This window comes from Fringilla coelebs (genome assembly GCF_963513975.1).
Source record: "Fringilla coelebs genome assembly, chromosome: 11".
Classification (NCBI taxonomy): Eukaryota; Metazoa; Chordata; class Aves; order Passeriformes; family Fringillidae; genus Fringilla; species Fringilla coelebs.
Genome location: NC_140037.1, coordinates 14,568,754 through 14,586,183, shown reverse-complemented (window position 1 = coordinate 14,586,183; position 17,430 = coordinate 14,568,754). Strand labels below are relative to the sequence as shown.

Sequence of the window (17,430 nt, the reverse complement as noted above, 5' to 3'; positions counted from 1 at the left end):
GCTTTATGGTGACAATTACACACATAATGCATGATAACATTAACACAACTCAGTGCCTTTAATCCAACTGAATATTCAAAATATTGCTCATCTAAAGGGAAGAAAAATTTAATCACCAAGGAAAACCAGGTAACCTATTCAGCCACACACTTTCATTACACATTTATTTTAAAGAAATAACATTTAAAGCTTACCTAGTTTTTTATTTATGGGCAATGTGGACTAAACACATGTTATATATGTTCTTTAAAAACCATCTTAAATAAAGTACCTAGTATGTAAAAAACTTCAGCACAGTCTTGTACTTAAGAATAATCAGGGTGAGGACTATAAACCTACACTCAGAGATTAAAAGGTCAAGTTGTGAGACAAAAGAAAAACTTTTGTCTGACAAAGCCAAATTTCAATTTAGCTCCTGAAACCAAGATGACACTTCCCCTGCAAGTAAGTAATCAACTTACTGCAGAGTCATGACCTCATTGATGCACTCATCTTTTCTTTTAATGGTTTTAAAACAAGAAGATTTTTATTGGTTTTTCTTTGCCCAAAGTGATCACAGAAAGAGGAAAGAATTCCTCCATCTCACAGAAATAAGCTTCACCAAGAAGCAGCTAGTGTGGAATTTCAATGGGTAAATTGTATCTTTAGGATGCCATACATTCTATATGGCTGTGGATATACACACCCTAATTGAGAACAGTTTTTACAGGCTTGGAAGGGCAGAGAGGGCAGAAGTGGGAAGAACATTCTAAATGAGAGTTATAATCCTGGCAGTGCTCTCCTATGGGAGCCACACAATGAACATCCCTCCAGACTCAACACCTACATGCTAATTATTTGATAGAAACTTTCACAGCCAGTTAAATTAAGCCTGAACTGAAAAGAGATAAAAAAAATACACCATGTCAAACATGCAGAGAGATCCTGGAATGAGACTGAGAATCACCATCTTGCAGGTGAAGTGAACAGTGCAAATGACTGCAGGGCCCCTCGAGCCTGAGACTGGAATAAAACATGCCCATACCTGCACAAGTCTGAGCTGAGATTGCACAGACAACTGTAACCCCAAGTCTGAGCATGTTTTGTAAGCTTACAAACATTCTCTTAAAAACAAGCTTTATCATCACACATTCCTCACTCCACACCAACTATCTGAGACATACACTCCTACTCTTGCTCCACCCAACACATTTTCAGCCAAAATACTCCTATGAAGCCAGGGACAGTTATTGGCAACTCAATATTGATGAGATTGTGACTAAGACTACAAAATGCCAGACAAATTAATGGCAGGACTACATTCCAAACCTCCCACAGATGTAACTACAACTCTTTCCTTGATTTCAGTGGAAGAGCTGAATCTTAAATTTCTTAAGACTATCCATGGATACTGTGAAATTAAAAATTCTTGTAAAATGTAAAATTAGTTTGATAACTACAACATTCTGTTAATGATTCATCAAACTGGAATGTTGGTTTATAAAAGAATAAGTCTCTGATTATATCCGAACACTTAAGTTCATTTCCTTTGTTCAACCTAACAAATGTCAGAATTCTTGTAGAGAATGAGAGGTCTATTCAGGAACCTGCAATTTAAAAAAAAAATAACCCTGCTATAAAACTAGAACAATGTTTGGAGCTGACTGTCCTAGCACTTTTCTCAAAAACTGATCTTGCAAAGCAGAACTTGATGAGTCTAATTCTTAAGGAAGGTTACTTAGGCATTTACCTCCAACTTCCTACTCTGCCAGAAGGTAGACAATCTTGAGAATGCTACACAGATAATTCAAATACAGTTTATCAGCATTTATACTTCAATGTGTGCTTATCTGAATATGTTGCATAAAGAAAGCACTGAAAATTTTAAGAATCACTAAATATTGTACACCTACAGGTATTACACAGAATATCATGAACTTGAAAATTTAGAAATAGGATAAAGTATCTGATTTTCTTTTTTTAAAATATCCTTAGCTTTGGCATCTAGCAGAGTAGTACTGTCACTTACATGAACATAAAGATCTTCCAAATCTATGAGATTATGTTGCAAAAGGACAGCAGCAACTCTGTATAAGGAAGAAGGGGTCTCACCACTTGGATCCTAAAATGGACAACATCAAAATTTAAGAAAATAGTAATCAGACTACAGCAGAAGATTATAAAACAGGAACCACTCAATTTCTGTTCAGATGAAACATATTAACCCACAGTTCTCCTTGTTACCATGTTATTTAACAGCTATTACTTCCAAGTCACTAGACTTTACTGTAATACACATTCAGTATTTTCAGAAACAAAATCTTTACCTTAACACCCTATGGTGTGCAATCCTGTATGCAATTCCTAACGATGCATTTAAAAAACCCCTCTTGAGTATTTTATCAAATATCAACCATGCAAACATGCTCCTCACTCCTGGGGATAAGTCCTGTTTATAATGTACAGCCCCTTTGTTCATGCCAGTCCTTACATAACTCTACAAGTTCAAGTGGAAGATACCAAGATTGTTTTCAGCTCTTTTAAGAGAACATTAAGCATTCTCCTGTAAAATATGGTAAGAGACTCCCACTCTAATAATGAAATTATTGCTTTTAATACCAGAATTTTACAACTTAAAAGCTAATTTCTATGTGTAAAAATAAAAAAACCCTCAAAAATCCTAAATCAAACAAACAGACAAAACCCCAAAGAAAGGACAAAACAAAAAAACCAAACAACTGCAGAAAATCTGTTATTACTGACTGCAGTTCAACCACCAACCACAAAACCCAAGAATTAATAATGGAAATACATTACCTGATAAAATTTGAATTTGAACCCAAGGATATGGCATAGAGTTTGAGGTTCACACATGTACATGTAAGACTCTATCAGAGGTACAAAGAAATCATCATACTCAGGCCTGCACTCATAGACTTCTAGGATGATATCCAAAACTCTATTAGGATCAAGATTGAAACATCCTAGTGGAGAAGGACAGAGCAGAAAAGCTTATTTTCATCCTCATGCTGTTTCTAAAACACAAATGCATTAACTTTTAAAATTAATTCTTTGCAGTTAAACCTGAACCTGATTTATCAGCAGAAAAATAACCTGAATCATCTATAAATACAGCACCGATCATTACTGATACATTCAATAGCAAAAAGCGTTACTTTGTTATGCTCCAATCCGCCTGACAAGAATATCTTCAAAAGATGTTAAAATTACAACATGCATATCTAAGACTACACCATAAATTCAGTATTTAAGTATACCTACACAACATTCCCAAAATAAATTTTTCCACAGAAATGGGAACTTCAAGATACCATAATTCTATGCAAGATTATCTACTTTCTGTAGTCGTAAGATCATACAGGAAAACCAATGCTCATATTCTTTCAATAAGTTCCTTACCTATTAAAGATTTGATATTTTCAAGGATTAAATCACTAGTGATATTTCCAGATAAGTCTTGACCCAATTCTGCAATAAGCTTTGCATAACCTTCATTCTCTTCTCTTAGCAAATTAAACTTCTGTTGCTTATAACTGCAAATAAAGAGAAATTAAATACTGTTGTGTAACATGCATCCAGTGAAGCTTACTTATGCTCTTAGCAATTTGTTATACAAAATGCTAATTTTGAACACATTTTTAAGAACTTGTTATTAACTTGAGCTGTTGCAAAAACTATTAAATGCAGTATATGAATACCTGTAAGGTAGCACGCACTCTCCTAACAAATCCAGCTCTTATTTCAAATGCAGACAATTAAAAAGATTAGACTTACACTTAACAGGAAAGCTTGCTCTACACACTACTCTGGAGAACTGCTCTGTGGCAGTCCATGCTTAAAAATCTATTCTTGTTTCATGTGATGTTCTTTGACACTGAAACATTGGATGCAGAGACAGAAACCAAACATATACCAAAAAAACATAACCTGTGTTGCCCAAACTAAAATAATTATGTTAGCCTAGTTATGAAAACAAAACCTATTCTTAACTGATGCAAGAGCAATAATTAATTTAGTTTTACTTTGTAAATTCACATATCACAAATAAATATTAATCTGTCTATATGGAATCCCTGTAGCAAAAGCCACACATAACATGAGAAAGATTTTATACTTCTCAAGAGGGCAAAACTAAAGGCAAACAAAATTCTTTTGTCAATGGCAAGTTTAAGTGCAACATTAAAGAAAACTGAGAGCTTGGTAGAAAACATTGTTACCAGACTAATCATCATTGCCCCTCCCCACCCACTCCCCAAACAACCCCTGCCCCAACACTTACAATAGTTTTGTCTTTATTTTAACAGATTTTTGATTGAACTGTTGAGACTGCTTGATGAGTCCCAATGACTCCAGCGTCTCTGGATCTAAACGCTCCTTTAGGACAGTGTCAGATACAAGATACTAAAAAACACCAAAAACACACACCAAATTTTTCAATTACAAAGACCTAGAAACCACACAATTATTATTTATGCTACATGTGCATTCTGACTACAACAGAAAAAGAGTTTGCATTTTGCTTCAAACACAGAAGCAGACAAAGCTGACACGCTATTAACTGAAACTGGAATTTTACAGCGGTAGATTTTATATACAAAAGCACCCTGAAGAAACAAGCCCTAGAGTCTAATTGCTGGTTACATCTCATAGCATGCAGGAAGATTACTACCAAGAACTGCATATTTACAAAGAGTACTCTTTATTGTTTAAAAAGTCTTATTTTCATATGCTGAACTTTCCTACAAATCAAGCTTATTCCATGCATTTAGGAATGCTACTTCTAAACACAGGAGGTTACATAAAGAAGTGCAACTCAAGGCATACTTCAGAAGCAAAATTTCTGGTAAACTTGCAGGTGGAAAAATTTAGGTTCTCTCAAAAGTCTTTAAAGAGCTCAAGAGGGGAGCTATACTATATTCTGCTATCACAAGACTTTGGAGATGAATTTTTAAATTATTTGGGCATTTGGAAAACATTCTTACAGTCTTTTCTGGAGAAAAATAAAATCAAGCTTCAACACTCATTTTCCTTGTCAAATTTTGACATGCAATTTTGCCCACTGTAACTTACCAAACAGGCCAATACCAGTTGTGTAAAATGATCTCTCTTATTTTTTTCTTCTAAACAACTTGTTTCAATATCTACAAAAGAAGATGGGGGGAAAAAAGGGCTATTTTTACTTGTGAAATTTTGATTTTCTTCTTTCAGTAACTATTCTGATAAATACTAATGATAACACAAGGCAAAGGAACTTATTGATAGCACGGCAGTTTCTTGCCACTTCCCACCCACTCGTCCCCCATGGGGTTCATGAAATATTTTGATGACAATTCTCACACATCCACAAGTCTCATGAAAAGGTAAAACAGAAACCAGAGGAATGCTGCAATAATTTTTCTTGCCATTCTCTTTGTTGCAATAATGTTTATGGCAAGCATTAAAGAGCAATAGTAAGAACAAAACCAGAAATATGAACCAGTGAAGAGAACCGCATGATCCTGGCCTCAAGGTAATGTTCTCATCTTTTTCCCTGTGGCTTCAGAGAACTACCATTCACTGTCTGTCTGCAGTCTCTTACCAGCTATGGTTCTCTATTACCATTTATGTCTTCTGGAATGTCAACTACTGAAAGCAATTCAGTCCTTTGGGAAGACAGGCCATGGAACACTGGCCAGGGAAGCAAACCTTCTAAAGCAGTTTTAAAAAAGCACATCATTACAAGAAGTAAGGCGCTGCAAGAGGAGTAGAAAACTCCATAACAGAATGCAAGACAGGCCTTACAATAAACAAACCAACAAAAACCCCACCACACATACCTACAGAGAAAACATCAGCAACAAATATGTCAGAAAGAAGACCCTAAAGAGACTGAAAACCAGTAATTGTAGCAGGGTAGAAGTGGAGACAACAGACCAGCCAGATCAGCCCGGACATTAGCAGCCAAGACACTCAGCCAAAGAACAAGCTCCACTAAAAGTTTTTTCCAGTGTATGCAGATGAGTGAACAAATCAAACTTCTCACATATTGAAACACAGTTGGGGAAAAAATGCTGATAATAGCAAATACTGATTAGAGTAAAAAAGGGGTTAGAAGAAACAAGCAAAAAATTGTCAAGTGTACTTTGTCCCAAAGTTTGAAACCCAGCTCCTTATCCACACTATTCTCTGCTACCAGTGATTGCATGGCATTTGGCTACACACTAATTTAAAAGAAAGAGGGAAAAGTAAAATAAATAGAAAAAGGCAGACAGATACACTAGTTTCAGTTATTCAAGTAGTTCAAGAAGCAGCAAATTCAAATCTTCTAATCCAGATTAAAAAAGAAAAGGACATCAATTTAATACTGCATTATGAAAACTAGTTATTACAAAATGATGATAGAAGTACACAGAACGAAACAGTATTAATAAAAGACAAAATTTATCATTCAGATGTACAAAACCAAGGCTGCACATGCAAACTTAATGAGGTGCCTCTTTTCACAGGCAAGCAGAGCACAGAAGATGCCTCACTCCTTCAATATACACAACACACAGGATCTGTGATGAGCAGACCAGCAAAAGAATTTTCAGAAATTTTTTGAAAAACACAGAAATGGAGCAAGATAGAAACTGCAAGCAGTTAAAGTTGGAAGACATGACAGCAACAGCTTCGGATCAATATTACAACATAAAAATCCAGAAGTTATCACCAGAATAAGACATGCACACCTTTAAAGCCTGCTCAGCTGGCAGATAGTGGCAAAATGCCATTTGCTCTTAGATTTCTGGACAATTAGCTCCATTTCACTAACACTGACTGTACAGACAAAAATATTTACAGAACACATTCTGAGGAGAAAGGATCTACCTACCAGCAAGTCAACTTTTATTAAAAATATTTAAGAATGATAACATCACTAAGTCACTGATGCCATTAGCTAACATCCAACATTCTTACAAGCTAGCTCCTTTAACTATTCTTGGCAGATCAACTTCCACTGCCTTTAATAGGCAAACTTCTGGAAACTATAACAGAACAAAGCAGAATGAGAAGACATTAACAAGTGAAGTACAGATACACTGAGGAAGAATCAACACATGCTTTGTAAAGAGAAATCATGCTTTACAGATTTAATGAAATTTCCTGAAGAAGTCAAAACAAGCAGATACACAAAACATTAATTTCTCCAAATCTGTTGCAATGCTGAAATGAAGGGAACCCAACCTACCTAATATGCAGAATACATCAGCTAGGATAGAAGGCATGTCTTCTCGGAATTCCTAAGAAACAAGATCCCATTTAATGAACATAGAAATTCCAATATGCAAGCTTAGAAAATGTTTGCATTATATAAAATGCTTCATCATAAAGTTCACATAAATTAGTAATGCATATTATTTATATTATTAATAATTCATATTAATAATGCAGATGTTTAATTACTGACTAACATCTAATATAAGTGCTGCACTAATTATTGAAACCCCATAACCTTGAAATGTAATTTAAGTGTACTTTGTGACTAGGGACAAAACTCCCTCGTTAGTCCCTCCACCTCCTTGGCCCAAGGCTCTTATCCCTGTGTGAGGAGCAGGAGCCCAGAAAGTGACCTGCAGTTTCTCAGGCACCAAACAGATTATGATTTCCTACAGCAACCAAAGATCCAACATTTTTCATGCCACCCCAACAGCAAGGTGCCCTTGGTGTCTTCCTTCAAAACCAATGCTGAAGTTCAAAAAACCCAAAAAGGTTACACTAGATTATTGCAACACATTTTTCCTAATGTTCCATACACATCAAAACAGCAACTTAGCAAAATTAAAAAATCATTCATAAAAGATTTTTAATGTATTTTTCCTAGATCACTATCTTAAGAAACTGATATTTTGTAAGCTTGGAATTTAGAGGAAATTACTCTCTAATTCTCTCCACTTATTCAAAGCATTTAAAAAAAAATCTTTTTCAAACAAAAAGTAAGTCTAATGCATTATTTCAAGGGCCATCACAGAACTTGGACATCCCAACAATAAAATGGGCCATTGTCACACTGTTATAAAAACCAGAAGGTGGCATCACAGATGAGCCGCATGAGCAAGTGACATTTGTTTCTACCATTTATTAACAACTTATTTATTAACAACTTCAGTCTTCATGTGCCCTTTAAAAGTGACTTAACTTTTAATTTATGCTGAAACATCTATTCCTCGCCATGAAAAGTAGAGGGAAAAAATGAAACCCTGCCAGTCTACATATATATCAAGTGTACACAAATGAAGAATGGTAAGAATGACTTTTAGACGTATCCAAGAAAAATCTCTTGAATATTTTCCTGCTTGGATGTCATCTGGGCTTTTATGAGAAAGACTTTAGCAAGTATGCAATTGCTACAAATATATACTTACTATGACATCACCAAGAACATTAGAAGCTTGATCATGCTTTAAGTTTCCTCTGACAACATGGTAAGCAAGCTCATACAAAGCCTGCTGAATATCTGTTGAAAGACAAGAGATGACAAAGGAACATATTAGCTAATCCTTTGTCTGTTAGAGCAATGTTTACAGTAATGCTGCAGACATCAGACAACAGACAAGTAAAGGAGATATGCTTCCCTTACCAATAAAGGGGATTACTTTGTTATTGCTAATAGATTAAAATTGATCATCAAAATCTAAGATTTCACACAAGCATAAAGTGAGCGATGATCCACATTCTCTGGAGAGTCCATGGAATAACAGTAAAACGGGAAGAAAAATTACCATCCTGCATACTGTAACCTGAGTCTTGACATGTGCCTAACAAAGGCCTTTTAATTCACATCAATATCATATTAAACACACATATTATAATATTATCATATTATACACACAAAGAAAACATTACAGTACTTTCCTAGTCATGTCTCATCACAGATACGCTCTCAAAAAGAATTTCTCTAGGACAAAGTAAAATTTAATTGAAAAAAAAATGTTTGATAAGGATTATTTCTTCAGTTTCCTAAGGAAAGTCTCCTATAACTCAAAAATGCAACCTTAAAAATGCTTGCAATAAGCTGAAGCATTAAACAGAGGTATTCCTGTTGAGCAAAACCTCGCAATGTAAACATGCTGGTTGTAAAATCAGCTGTAAGAAACCTGTAAGGTTCTTAAAAAATACACAAAATTGTTGTGTTTTTACTACATGAATAATAACAAAACCCCATGTTTTCAGCATGCACTTTCACCACATGGTTTGCTCAAAAAACTATATTCAATAACAAGTTACACCGATCTTAATGCCTTAAATCATACAGCCGGTAATGTGGTGACTACAGACCACTGTGGGTGAATTAAAACAATTTATTTTTAACACAGATAGGTTAATTCCCCACTTGTACACCTTAGGGTTCATATATTTAACTTTTACAATAAAATCTAGTTTTATGTTGAGTTTGCAAAACAGAATTCCATTTTCTACAGCACAGATCAAACCCTGGGCAATGCTGCCATGACCCACTACCAAAAAAAAAAAACCCACCCTGGATGTCTGAAAGCAATCCTTATGGTGGATGATGTTTGTATTTGTAGTATTCACCTTTAGCACCCACTAATGGTCACCATACATGAACATTCCAAGCACAAACATGCCAAGGTACCATAATCAACTGTTTCCAGGTTTCTTTTCTATTTAACTAAAACCAACAAACAAACCACACAACTTACCTCTGAAACCCACATCATGATTTTTGTTTTCACTGAGAGCACGACACAGCTGCACACTAAAATAAAACAAATGTTTTAAAAACAATCATTAGCTATTAGGATACAAATGTTTCGGGGTTCTTTTTTCCTTGATGCTCTGGCTAAAACAGATTTAGATTTGGGCAGTTTAAATGGATGATGACATTTGAATTTCTCCAAAGTAAACCCTAAATCAGAGAGCTTACAGCAAAGAAACATATGATTCCCAACAGATCTCATACACATATAAATATTCTTCCTAACATTGTATTTCCTTGAGAAAAGTAAGAACATGAGGCAAGGTGGAAGCATGGAAGTCCTAGCAATAACCTACTGTCATTATCCAATGAGGAAATGCTTCTCATAGTATTACTATAACTACGTTAGTTTTCAAACTCCTGCTTGTATAAAACTTTTAACATTAAAATACGTACATGATCTCCTCATGCAATGTTTTACCAAGAGTAAGACAGAATTCTTCTTTATTCTAGTCCCTAAAAAAATCCACTCTAAGAAGCAAAAACCTGTCATGTTGCATTGTGACTGGCTGCTCCCAGGGCTCCCTCAACCAAACAGCCATATGCAAAAAGCACTCCAAGTACTGTGCAGACTGTTACATGAGATAAATTAATAGTTCTCTGTGTTAGAAAAGAAATGCTTAGAGAGCAGGCTTCTTCACTACACTGACAGCTTAGAAATGGACATGTTTCCAAGATGTAAGGATCTTCCCTCTTCTCTACCACTACTGTCACCCCAGCAAGAGGTTTCAAAAGCAGTTTCCTATTTAAAGGTGACAGTATTTAAGAAAGATTCTGATTTATCTTTATCATAACAGACACCAGGGAATATGTTAAGAATTTTTGTCACATTTGCACATTTTCAACCAAAAGTTCACATATTTTTCAAAGTATCTTTCACATGCAGAAACTGAGGAGGGTATCAGAACTATGTCTCAGTCCTACATAAGATGGCAAGACTACAGTTTGCTGTGGGAGCCATTTTAAGCTGTCTCAAATAAGGCAGTTATGTGCAATTGTTACAGAGGCTTACCATGAAAAATAACAGTAAAAAATAGTTCTGTAGCAATCCATTACTCATTCTATTTGCATCCTATATAGATTACCACTTCTCTAGCAAGACTGAACAGCTGTTCCAGCAATCAAAGGATTATAATTAGCAAATATAAGGTATACACACCCTTCAGACAACTGGAAACTAGGGAGTTTCACACATAACAATCAGCAGAAACACAGAACCTCAGCAAAAAGCATAGGTATGGCTAAGATGCCTTAAACACTATTGAAGAGAATGCAATACATTTGGAAATAACCAGAATAGAGACAGCAAACCAGGGCAATAAGTATTTTGTTTTTCACTAAAATTAGTAAACATTTTTTTAAAGAATAGACTTTTTCCCCCAGCTGATCCCAAAGAGTGTATTAATTCAATAAAAATCAATTTTCTTAAATTTTAATTACTTCTTCATAAAGAATGTACCCTATAAACACTCATTTCTAAATTCTCTATACAAATAACAGTAAAGTGAAACATCAGATGCCAAAAAAAAATTTCTGAGATAGACACTTTGGCCCCTATGTCCTAAGATGGTATGCTCAACCAGGTTACAAGAGCAACAACCCTGTCTGCTTGGACTGAAGAGGTCTTTTAAGTATATCTTAAGGCAAAATCAGAGCTTCAAGCCCTTCCTATTCCCTTTCCAGCAGTATCAAAATAGTATTAACAACACCACATTGCTTTAAGACACAAATCTGTTTGATCAATATAGTAAAAAACTCTAAGATGATCTGCATAACAACATGCTTAATATTTGCAATTAGAGCCCCCGAATTATTAAACTGGAGTAAAAAAAAAGAAAGGCAGAAGTATTTCTTTTTATGATTCTATTCTTTTCTAGAGGCATTCTCTCAAAGCAAGACCACCTTTCCTGTAGGTGCTGCCAGGCAGTACAGCTGCACTGATTTAATGGTTTGTTACTGCAGAAATGGGACACATTAAGAACACTTCCTCCCTTCTCGGCAGCAGTTTTAGCCCTCCCATCAGTTACATCAGTGCAACTGACAAACCTGGCAGAAAACTGGTCAAAACCCAAGCGTTCAGCCACTTCTGCAAGTTGAAGCACTTACCAGGAGGCCACAGAGGCACCCTGGTGACTGAAGACAAGGCAGAAACCCTCCTTTCCAGTAACAACAAGCTGAGAAATTAGTTCATCTAGTCTCAGCCAAGTGCATGAAATTAAAATCAAACAGCTGCACCTCCACCAGACACAATCTGGTAAGTGTTCATTTGACTTATTACTCTGACCTGGTAGCTCATTGCTGCAAGCTTAGGATGAAGAATTTCCCTGCTCTACTAAAACCTACATCTCTTCATCTGAAAGTAAAACTGTTGAAAATATTTTTAAAATAACACACAATCACTTTTGAAAACCACAGTTTCAAAATTAAATTTATTTCTGACTATGATGGGATAGATTTTCTGAGAACACAAATTCTGAAGCAGCGTGAACAAGCCTGCATGGCAGAGGCAGCAGCAGAACTGAGACCTCCCAACTCATACACCACATCCTATAACCTCCATTCCACTCCCACACAGGGATTAAAGCAGTAATTATCACAAAGTGCATGTGCCTGCTAGCATTTAAATATATGCATAACTCAACTGATGCAGGTAGTTCTTTAGTTGAGATAAAGTACAATCAACTGCATTTTGTAGTCAGGATGGCACAACCACACCAAACTCTCTCTACGATTCTCAGCCCCTCATTTGCATGAGCAATGTTACAGTGTTGGGTTAAGGTAACAAACAAGCTGAAAGTGCCTGAAAGATTGAGTCTCTAAATTTCACGTTCACAGAATGTTAAGCTTCTTCAGTTTATCTTGAGGCTTACATTGCATGAGCTGCCAGGCAGGTACTTCATTAAAGTCCTCCATCCACACTAAGGGCTCCTTGATGTGTTCAATCTCTCACAGAACAAGGTAAGGTACCAGTTACTATGTGTGTTAGAAATGTCCATGCAGTCACAGACCAGCATCTTAGGGCTGTAGTCATAGACCAGCATCTTGTTGTGGAAAACACAACACTTTTCCTACAAATACAGCACACACAAGTAGGTGTACAAGGAGTCCAGACTGAGCAGCATAAATGGCCACCCTCAGACTCCAACTTCATTTGCACACCAGTATCTGTCAGTAGCAAATAAATGAACATAATTTAGTAGTGTACTTGGATAGAGAAGGATCTGAACAAAAACGTGACACATAAGATGACCACATCCGGACCAATGTAGTTTTGGCACGTACATACTTGAAACTACACATTTATGTATTTTTATTAGATGCTACTACAAATTAGTAGCTTGATTAATTAAATTCAAAGCTTGTACAGTTTTGACCAATGTTTTTGAACAATGTCTTAGAAGCAAATGGTCACCACTGCATTACTAATTAACATTATGATACTCTTAAGACATACAAAATCCTTACCTTCAGATTTCTGGATAGTACTGTTAAATCATGACAAGTTGATCACACAATCAAAAATATCACACCATTCAAAAAAAAACCCAAAACAACACCACAAAAACCCAACAATAACAACAAAAAACCCCAACAAAACAAAAAAAACCTCAGAGCAATTATCTTAAGCATCCATTACTAATCCCAGTAGAAACTGAAATGCCAAATTAAAACAAACCATTTTCTTCTCTCAATATAGCTTCATATTCCCCCAAAACATAGAAATGTGTTTTCATTTAGGTAACTACTACTGCCAAAATACTATCTTAACTGATCTAGCCAGATCATGTAAGCCATTTCATGCTCCAGCAAGTAAATATTTTTTCCATAAGAACCAATCGTTTCTAGTAATTATGAAGGGGTTTTATCTCCTTTAAAATGCCTACCAAAAACCTTCCAAATTTTTGCAATTCTTCTATTTGCTAGTAATGTCAGTTTTGTCATTCTGCAGCATCCTTCCCCTCCCCACTTTTCTAACATCCTTATGAGCTGTCCTCACTTTGAGCCACAAAGACCAAGACTTTTATTCTTGGACATAGTGGTATGAGACAAATAATTCAATAAAAATAAGTAGCGTTATTGCATTTATTCCCTTTTTACTTTAATGCTTAAAAACATTTCATGTGTTTCATTCTGAAATGATAGCACCCTAGGTCTGTTTTCCTCTAGTTATTCAGGAGATAGGAAGTTTTGGAAAAAGAAACAAGAAGTTATGCACTGAAGACTCTCCCAGTAAAATTGGCTTCCTAATAAGGTCTCTAAATATTGTCTACAGGTGTACAACTTAGATTCTAGAAAATAAGTTCATGCATATTCCTCGAATTTATAAAGCTACCACTGCAAAACCTGACAACTGCTATCCAGACACAATTGCATTTCTTTTAAAGCATATGGCCTCTCTGCAAACTGCTCTGTAAGTCATGCCTGGAACATCATTTAAGCAGTCTTCCCAATGAAGTGCAAGTACCACAAATACAGGAATCTAGCTAATCATTTTGTTTTATTGGTCCCCTGGCAGATGAACACTCTCTTCCCAATCTCTTAAACTTCTCCTGTTTAAGAAGTACTGCTCCAAGGGGAGAGAAGAATCCCAGAAGGTTTTATCATGGTCAAAAGCAAAGTAAGTTGCCTCTTACAGAGCTCAGAGTGCTAAGAACCCAATGAACACAGTGCAGTTGCCATTACGTTATCAGCTAGGAAATGTCTGTTCTCTTGCAAACTCCACACAGCCTCTCAACGTGTTCAGCTTGTGTACTAACACAATAATGGTTCCAGCATAATTCAAACCAAAAATTACATGGCTATAAAGGGGGGGCCCTTCACTACAAAATGGTGGCTCTGGAAATAACAGTATTTTGTGCAGGGATTCTCTACATTCTCTAATCTCCAACCCACTGCTGTTTTCCTCAGGCACAAGGAAGATTCATTGCAAAATCTGCACAACCATCCAGAAAACACGATCAAAAGAAAATAATAAAATGAGTGATTATCAAGAAGTGTTTTTCTAAGTGATCCCTGCAACATTCATATTTAAAACTGCAAAATTTAAAGTTTTGTTGTTACTTACAACAAAAAACAAAAGCACATGGAACAATTAAAATAAGAGCACGTAAAAGCATACAGTTAGTGCAGAGAACACCCCGGTTTAAACTAACAGAGAAACATGAAATGACCAAAGTGGTGAAACATCCCTTGAAGAGCTGTACTCCTGAAACACAACAATTAGTGAACCTACCACATTAAAATGGCTTAAAACAGACACAGGCCCAGAATGGAATGCTTCTGGCACACCTGGATTAATTTGAGAGGCTGCAACCGGACCCCTCCGTGCACAAAGGTTACTTTGTGGGATAGAACAAGCGTGACTACCTGATCATATTTGCCTGGGTCAAAGAATACGGGGCCAGTCTTATCAGAATCGGTAAAAAAGTGGGAACGGGGGCAGAGGCCTCTGTCAGAAAGGTCAGTACTGTAGAGCCAGCGACACAGGAACGCTTCAGGGTCCGTATTACCATGGGAGCGGCTGAAGACGAGGCCGACCCCCGACAAATCTGGCCCCGAGGCTGGAAGGGGGCGCTCGGGGCGCCCGGAAAGCTGGGCCCAGCTACGGCGGCCGTGCGTCGGCGGAGGGCGGCAGCACCCGGCCGAACCGGACGGGAGGGCGGCCCAGGCCCTCATCCAGACCACGACTTCGACCCTACGCCCAGCAACAAGGACGGAGCCCCGACCGACGTCCTCTCCGCCGCCTCCCAGCCTCCCCGGGATGGCGAGGCCCGGGCGCCCTCGCCCCCCTCCCGCAGGCCGCAGCGCCCATCCCTCCCCACGGCGAGGCCCCGCACTTACAACTCGCTCTTGCCGCCTTTCTCCCAGTTCTTTATCCACTCGGCCGGGAGCAGCGCCGCCATCTTCCCTGTGCAGCGCCGAGGGCCCGGATGGAGCAGCGGCGGCGCCGGGTCAGAGGGGACGGACGGGCCGCGAGAAACCGCGGGACGCGGCCGCGCCGTGCGGGGAGGCGGCGGGGCGGACTGCGCCTGCGCGCGGAGGCCGCGGGGCGGTGCCACGACCGCGCGTGTGCGTTAGAACTGCGGGGCGGGGCGGGGCGGGGCGCGGTGCCTCGCGCGCGTGCGCACTGAAGTCCCGGGGGTGTAGGGCGCCGTGTGCGCGCGCGCTGGAGCTGTGTGGTGGTGCGCGTGCGCGCGCCTTAGTGCTGTGTGGTGGTGCGCGGGCGTGCGCGCTAGAGCCGTGTGGCGGTGCGCGTGCGCGCGCCTTAGAGCTGTGTGGCGGTGCCTGTGCGCGCGCGCTAGAGCCGTGTGGTGGTGCGCGTGCCCGCCTTAGAGCCGTGTGGCGGTGCGTGGGCGCTCGCGTTAGAGCCGTGTAGTGGTGCGCGTGCACGCGCGTTAGAGCCCTGTTGTGATGCGCGCCCGCGTTGGGACAGCGGTGCGCGCGCCAGAGGCGTGGGGCGTGCGCGTTAGGACAGCGGGGCGCTGGTGCGCATGTGCGTTGCGGTGGCGGGGCGCTGGTGCGCATGTGCGTTGCGGTGGCGGGGCGCTTGTGCGCATGTGCGTTGCGGTGGCGGGGCGCGGAGCGGAGTTGTGCGCGTGCGCGTGTGCGTTGCGCGCCGCCAGCCCTGAGTAGGGCGGAGGGGCGAGGTGTCTGCTCGGAGAAGTGGCGAGAACGGTATATCGTTTGACTAAATAAGAGGTTAAAAAAGATTTGTGTTAAACTTACTGTGACACCTCTAAATGGTCGTTCCGATACAAGCACTTAGGACAAACAGGTCTATTCGTGCCGTATTCCGCGTGTCACCCCTCACGCGTGTGACTATTTTATTGCATGTCCCTCCTCTCCATTAAATTTCCGCAAGTTCTGTGTTCCCTTCAGTTGCTAATTAGGATATTAGGGTTAAAATACTCCATTTCGTCGGGCAGCACGTGTTTTTAGTCTTTTCAGGCATTTTTCTTTCCTCTGAAGTCACCTACGTTCTCAGTCTCGTATATGTTTCCTCCTCTACAATAGTGTAAATTGTTTCAGAAATACAACGAAACTTCAGAAACCGGGGAAATTGAAATAAAATCCAGAGGTGAGGCCTCAGTGCCCCTGTGCCTGTGTCGGTGGCAGCACTGCTGTGCTCGCTGCCTTGGGCTCTGTTCTCCGCCCTGAAGGGCATCAGCTTGCCAGCCCTTGGTGTAAGAGCTTTCCACTGGCAAAATAGCTCTGATCAGAAAGTCTGGCATTTCAGCAAATCTGCAGAACTCTGCCTGAGAGACGGAATAGCGTTGTTTCAATTAATCATCCTCAGCCAGTTCCTGCAAGCTGTGCATTGTGCAGAGTGCTGCTGTTCTTGGGCCCTGTGAACGACACCTACTCCAAGGGGGTCTCTTACAGCCCTAAACTCTGCGCTAGCACAAGTAGTAAGGGAGGCAGATTCTCTACTTCTCATACTTACATTTTAAATTAGATACAGACCACATTCCAGGCATACCATATCACTCAGATATGGTATGCACAGAATTGCAGGCCTGAGGAATAACATGAGAGGGTGTTATAAGCAAATGCAATAAGTCTATTTAGAAGATAAGCCTAGCAGACACATAAACAGAAAACAAGAATTTAGGAAAGTATATTAGGTGCAAGGATGTATGTAGGAATAGCTATGTAAGGTCTGAATGTAAAAATGTTAGATTTTGCCTTCA

The 17,430-nt window shown here is 39.1% G+C and overlaps 1 protein-coding gene across 7 annotated transcripts in view; it reads right to left on the bottom strand.

The window, feature by feature from the left end:
* The window catches only part of THOC2 (THO complex subunit 2), a 47,795-nt gene extending 32,045 nt beyond the window's left edge, over positions 1-15,750 (bottom strand). For all 7 annotated transcript variants that reach the window (XR_014616429.1, XR_014616430.1, XR_014616431.1 and 4 more), the window contains exons 1-9: positions 15,581-15,750; positions 9,684-9,739; positions 8,385-8,476; positions 7,211-7,262; positions 5,071-5,141; positions 4,280-4,401; positions 3,400-3,533; positions 2,797-2,963; positions 2,009-2,101 (exon numbers count right to left, since the gene is read on the bottom strand). Coding sequence is in view for 4 of the 7 variants with exons in the window: in XM_084212838.1 (XP_084068964.1) it covers positions 2,009-2,101; positions 2,797-2,963; positions 3,400-3,533; positions 4,280-4,401; positions 5,071-5,141; positions 7,211-7,262; positions 8,385-8,476; positions 9,684-9,739; positions 15,581-15,642 (849 nt within the window). In the remaining 3 variants the exon portion in view is untranslated. The remainder of the gene's footprint in view (positions 1-2,008; positions 2,102-2,796; positions 2,964-3,399; positions 3,534-4,279; positions 4,402-5,070; positions 5,142-7,210; positions 7,263-8,384; positions 8,477-9,683; positions 9,740-15,580) is intronic.
* Positions 15,751-17,430: the final 1,680 nt, after the last annotated feature.